This window comes from Pseudorasbora parva, chromosome 2 (genome assembly GCF_024679245.1).
Source record: "Pseudorasbora parva isolate DD20220531a chromosome 2, ASM2467924v1, whole genome shotgun sequence".
Taxonomy (NCBI): domain Eukaryota; kingdom Metazoa; phylum Chordata; class Actinopteri; order Cypriniformes; family Gobionidae; genus Pseudorasbora; species Pseudorasbora parva.
In genome coordinates, this window is record NC_090173.1 from 1,260,221 (window position 1) to 1,265,220 (window position 5,000).

The 5,000-nt window shown below is 49.2% G+C and overlaps 1 protein-coding gene across 1 annotated transcript in view; it reads right to left on the reverse strand.

Annotated features, from left to right (window-relative positions):
• Nucleotides 1-911: 911 nt before the first annotated feature.
• The window catches only part of rrp7a (ribosomal RNA processing 7 homolog A), a 10,142-nt gene continuing 6,053 nt past the window's right edge, over nt 912-5,000 (reverse strand). Inside the window, exons 5-7 of the mRNA XM_067453781.1 lie at nt 3,739-3,836; nt 3,418-3,613; nt 912-2,397 (exon numbers count right to left, since the gene is read on the reverse strand). Of these exons, the coding sequence (XP_067309882.1) occupies nt 2,312-2,397; nt 3,418-3,613; nt 3,739-3,836 (380 nt within the window). The 3' untranslated portion in view covers nt 912-2,311. The remainder of the gene's footprint in view (nt 2,398-3,417; nt 3,614-3,738; nt 3,837-5,000) is intronic.

Consider the following 5,000-nt stretch of genomic DNA (forward strand, 5'->3'; position numbering starts at 1 on the left):
TGTAAGTTTATTGTTTCATTTGACTGATCATATCTTTATCTGAATGCTGTTTCTGAAATCGGATAGGCTAGTCGATACACCAGTCATTTTAAAGCTTGTTAATGATTTCAATGTATTTAAACGAGAAACAAGCCAAAAAAATTGGGCTGTTTTTGGCGAAGTTTTGGAAACCCTGCTGGCATCTGGCAACCCTGTGTGTGTGTGACGTTAAAGCGTGGATGTCCTTAAATGTTTAAGTCCTAATGAGAGTAAAACGGAGGTCGTGGTGTTTGCCGCCTCTGTTGAGAAAAACATTGTAAATGTAAATCTGAGTGTGCTGGCGCCCTTCGTTAAACCGTACGTGAAAAATGTGTGTGTTATACTTGACAGCGCCTTAAAGCTCGATAGGCAGGGAAATCAAGTCATCAAGTGTGTGTCCTGGTTTAAAGTCGTTTCTCTCCTTTAATAACTCCTCTCTGTTCCAGTTCTGTTGGCTGTACCCTTTGAATCTCTGATATGATCTTTTAGAAGTTACTGCTGCTTTTCGAAGGGGTTATATGCTTGCTAAACAAAACTATATATTTACACATATGTACTTAAAGACCCTAAACCGCTCGAACCCGATAAATGCTGCTCGCAGCTATAATTATATTCCTTTATTTATTTTGCTATTGGAGTGTGTGTGTGTGTGTTGGTTTTGCTTTGTAACCACCTGTAAATATAGCCTTCACCGGTGGACTTAATTCTTTTGGCACTTTGCACAAAAGTATTGTTTACAATATCACACCCTATTCGCCTTATTCACCTGGCGGCCATTTTGAAAACTCTAACGCCGTTGAGGTGTGCACAAACCCGGAAGCTGGGTTATCACACCCCATAATGAGATAAAGCCCAGATGTGTGAAAGTGTGATAAAAGACGTTCACTCGCTGCTTCACTTCAACTAACTTTATTTCAAACGAACGCTTATGTAAACAGACACTACAGGTGAAGGGGATTGTGGGTAAGTGGAGCCAGAAGGGTGAGGGGATTGTGGGTAAGTTGAGCCAGCAGGTGAAGGGGATTGTGGGTAAGTTGAGCCAGCAGGTGAAGGGGATTGTGGGTAGGTGGAGTCAGAAGGGTGAGGGGATTGTGGGTAAGTTGAGCCAGCAGGTGAAGGGGATTGTGGGTAGGTGGAGTCAGAAGGGGGAGGGGATTGTGGGTAAGTTGAGCCAGCAGGTGAAGGGGATTGTGGGTAAGTCGAGCCAGCAGGTGAAGGGGATTGTGGGTAGGTGGAGTCAGAAGGGGGAGGGGATTGTGGGTAAGTTGAGCCAGCAGGTGAAGGGGATTGTGGGTAAGTTGAGCCAGCAGGTGAAGGGGATTGTGGGTAAGTGGAGTCAGAAGGGTGAGGGGATTGTGGGTAAGTGGAGTCAGAAGGGGGAGGGGATTGTGGGTAAGTTGAGCCAGCAGCTGAAGGGGATTGTGGGTAAGTTGAGCCAGCAGGTGAAGGGGATTGTGGGTAAGTGGAGTCAGAAGGGGGAGGGGATTGTGGGTGAGTTGAGCCAGCAGGTGAAGGGGATTGTGGGTAAGTTGAGCCAGCAGGTGAAGGGGATTGTGGGTAAGTGGAGTCAGAAGGGTGAGTGGATTGTGGGTAAGTGGAGCCAGCAGGTGAAGGGGATTGTGGGTGAGTTGAGCCAGCAGGTGAAGGGGATTGTGGGTAAGTGGAGTCAGAAGGGGGAGGGGATTGTGGGTAAGTTGAGCCAGAAGGGTGAGTGGATTGTGGGTAAGTTGAGTCAGCAGGTGACGGGGATTGTGGGTAAGTGGAGCCAGCAGGTGAAGGGGATTGTGGGTAAGTGGAGTCAGAAGGGGGAGGGGATTGTGGGTAAGTGGAGCCAGCAGGTGAAGGGGATTGTGGGTAAGTGGAGTCAGAAGGGGGAGGGGATTGTGGGTAAGTGGAGCCAGCAGGTGAAGGGGATTGTGGGTAAGTTGAGCCAGAAGGGGGAGGGGATTGTGGGTAAGTGGAGCCAGCAGGTGAAGGGGATTGTGGGTAAGTGGAGTCAGAAGGGGGAGGGGATTGTGGGTAAGTGGAGCCAGCAGGTGAAGGGGATTGTGGGTGAGTGGAGTCAGAAGGGGGAGGGGATTGTGGGTGAGTTGAGCCAGCAGGTGAAGGGGATTGTGGGTAAGTGGAGCCAGCAGGTGAAGGGGATTGTGGGTAAGTGGAGTCAGAAGGGGGAGGGGATTGTGGGTAAGTGGAGCCAGCAGGTGAAGGGGATTGTGGGTGAGTGGAGTCAGAAGGGGGAGGGGATTGTGGGTAAGTGGAGCCAGCAGGTGAAGGGGATTGTGGGTGAGTGGAGTCAGAAGGGTCTGAACTTCCTCTCCGCTCTCAGGACAGCGATCCTCTGTTTGTCCTCCTCAAACTTCTTCCTCAGCTCGGCGATATCTGAAAGAGCGAGGGTTAGAGATTAGGGCTGAGCGATGTTTTGCATTTGCGCTAATATCGCGATATGATAAAACACAATTTTGTAACCGCAGGGCTATGATTAGTCTGGTCACGTGACACACACGTGGACAGTCCCTCAGCTCATCTACTCGAGTCCTGTACTGAAGTTCACTGTTTGAGTCTCTGTGCTTTACTGGAGTATTATTTTTTCTGTAATCTTCTGACTTTAACTTCACTCCATCTGAAAGACAAATATCGTCCTCTTTACTCCACTACATTTCTATCAAGGTCCTCGAAGTGGAAAGTCGTTTCTGTCGCAGCTTTGAAAGTCAGTGATGATTTTTTTCTTCTTTAAAAGGTGTTTGGGTTTTTGCAGAAAGCCTTTCAGGAATCACTCTTGTAGAGTCTCGTGAAGTTCAATGATTTCACAGCATTTATTAAACACTGATTTATAGTTTAGAGCAAAATGGAAGAAGACGGATGTCCAAATGCTCATTTAGTGGAGGATTCACATAAACAATGCTGATTCTGTCTTCAGTGAAGGTGAACAGTGTGAGAATATCAGATGTGTATCAGTGTATTGGATCCGTGCATTCGGCCTTAAAGTGACAGCAGCTTTGTAACTTTTCTACAAGTATTTAAATGAGTTTAAGTTAGTCGTCTGCTAGTGTGTCAGATGGAGCGTCACTGACTGGCTTAAACCATGATGGCATAATGTGCATTTATACAACTATAATACAATAATGCGGCGACATAAAGAAGGACATTTACTTTTGATACTTAAGTACTTTTGAGAACAAATACTGCTGTACTTTTACTCATGTAGAAGAAGTTCTGCAGGAGAAGTTGTCCCGTTATGCCCACAGGACAGAAGAGTGTGTGTTTAATCTAGTTATTTACTAGCGTTAATCTTTCATAGCTATATTAGTTTAAATATTTAAAATTCTTAACATGTCATTTAATTAAATGTGCTTAATTATGTTCAGAAGTGCTAATAATAATTATGGTGTTAACGCTCACGCTCTCTCTGAGTGTTGCGGTGCTGCCACGAGTAGAAGTTCAGCAGCTCCTTGCGTCTCTTCTTCTGCTCCTCTCGCTGGAGCGTCTTCTGATTGGCCGTCTCGCTGTGTGGGCGGGCCTTGCTCTTCGTCACCTTCACCCAGCCCTCCTCATCCTCCTGCTGCTGCTCCGCCTCCTGCTTCTGACGCTCCGCCTCCTGACACACAGATCAGGAATAATTAATGAGCTACAGGCTGAGTGCTGAGTGTGTGTGTGTGTGTCAGAGAGTGTGTGTGTGAGTGAGTGTGTGAGAGAGAGTGTGTGTGTGTGTGTGAGTCTCACCTCTTCCTTCCGCCTGTCGAACTCGTTCATGAACTGATCGACGGTCTGCTGCAGAGACGAAGCTTCGACCAGAGAGTCTGAGTACTGCTGGATCCACTCTACACACACACACACACACACACACACACACACACACACACACACACACACACACACACACACACACACACACACACACACACACACACACACACATTAGAGGGTGTTTGTGTTAGGCCTGTCCCTATAGTCAATAAATCAATTAATCGCATGATTAAAAAAAAACGCTCTGAGGCTTGGTGTGTGTGTGTGTGTGTGTGTGTGTGTGTGTGTGTGTGAGTGTGTGTGTGTGTGTGTGTGTGTGTGAGTGTGAGTGTGTGTGTGTGTGTGTGTGTGTGTGTGTGTGTGTGTGTGTGTGTGTGTGTGTGTGTGTGTGTGTGTGTGTGTGTGTGAGTGTGTATGTGTGTGTGTGTGTGTGTATGTGAGTGTGTGTGTGTGTGTATGTGTATGTGAGTGTGTGTGTGTGTGAGAGAGACTCACTGTGTAGGCCGGTCCGCACGGCTCTGTCCGCGGTGGAGGCGATCAGTGGGACGCTCTGAGGGTGTGTGTGTGTGTGTGTGTGTGTGTGTGTGTGACTCACTGTGTAGGCCGGTCCGCACGGCTCTGTCCGCTGTGGAGGCGATCAGTGGGACGCTCTGAGGGTGTGTGTGTGTGTGTGTGTGTGTGTGTGTGACTCACTGTGTAGGCCGGTCCGCACGGCTCTGTCCGCGGTGGAGGCGATCAGTGGGACGCTCTGAGGGTGTGTGTGTGTGTGTGTGTGTGAGAGACTCACTGTGTAGGCCGGTCCGCACGGCTCTGTCCGCGGTGGAGGCGATCAGTGGGACGCTCTGAGGGTGTGTGTGTGTGTGTGTGTGTGTGTGAGAGACTCACTGTGTAGGCCGGTCCGCACGGCTCTGTCCGCGGTGGAGGCGATCAGTGGGACGCTCTGAGGGTGTGTGTATGTGTGTGTGTGTGAGAGACTCACTGTGTAGGCCGGTCCGCACGGCTCTGTCCGCGGTGGAGGCGATCAGTGGGACGCTCTGAGGGTGTGTATGTGTGTGTGTGTGTGTGTGTGTGTGTGTGTGTGTGTGTGTGTGTGAGACTGACTGTGTAGGCCGGTCCGCACGGCTCTGTCTGCGGTGGAGGCGATCAGTGGGACGCTCTGAGGGTGTGTGTGTGTGTGTGTGTGTGTGTGTGTGTGTGTGTGACTCACTGTGTAGGCCGGTCCGCACAGCTCTGTCTGC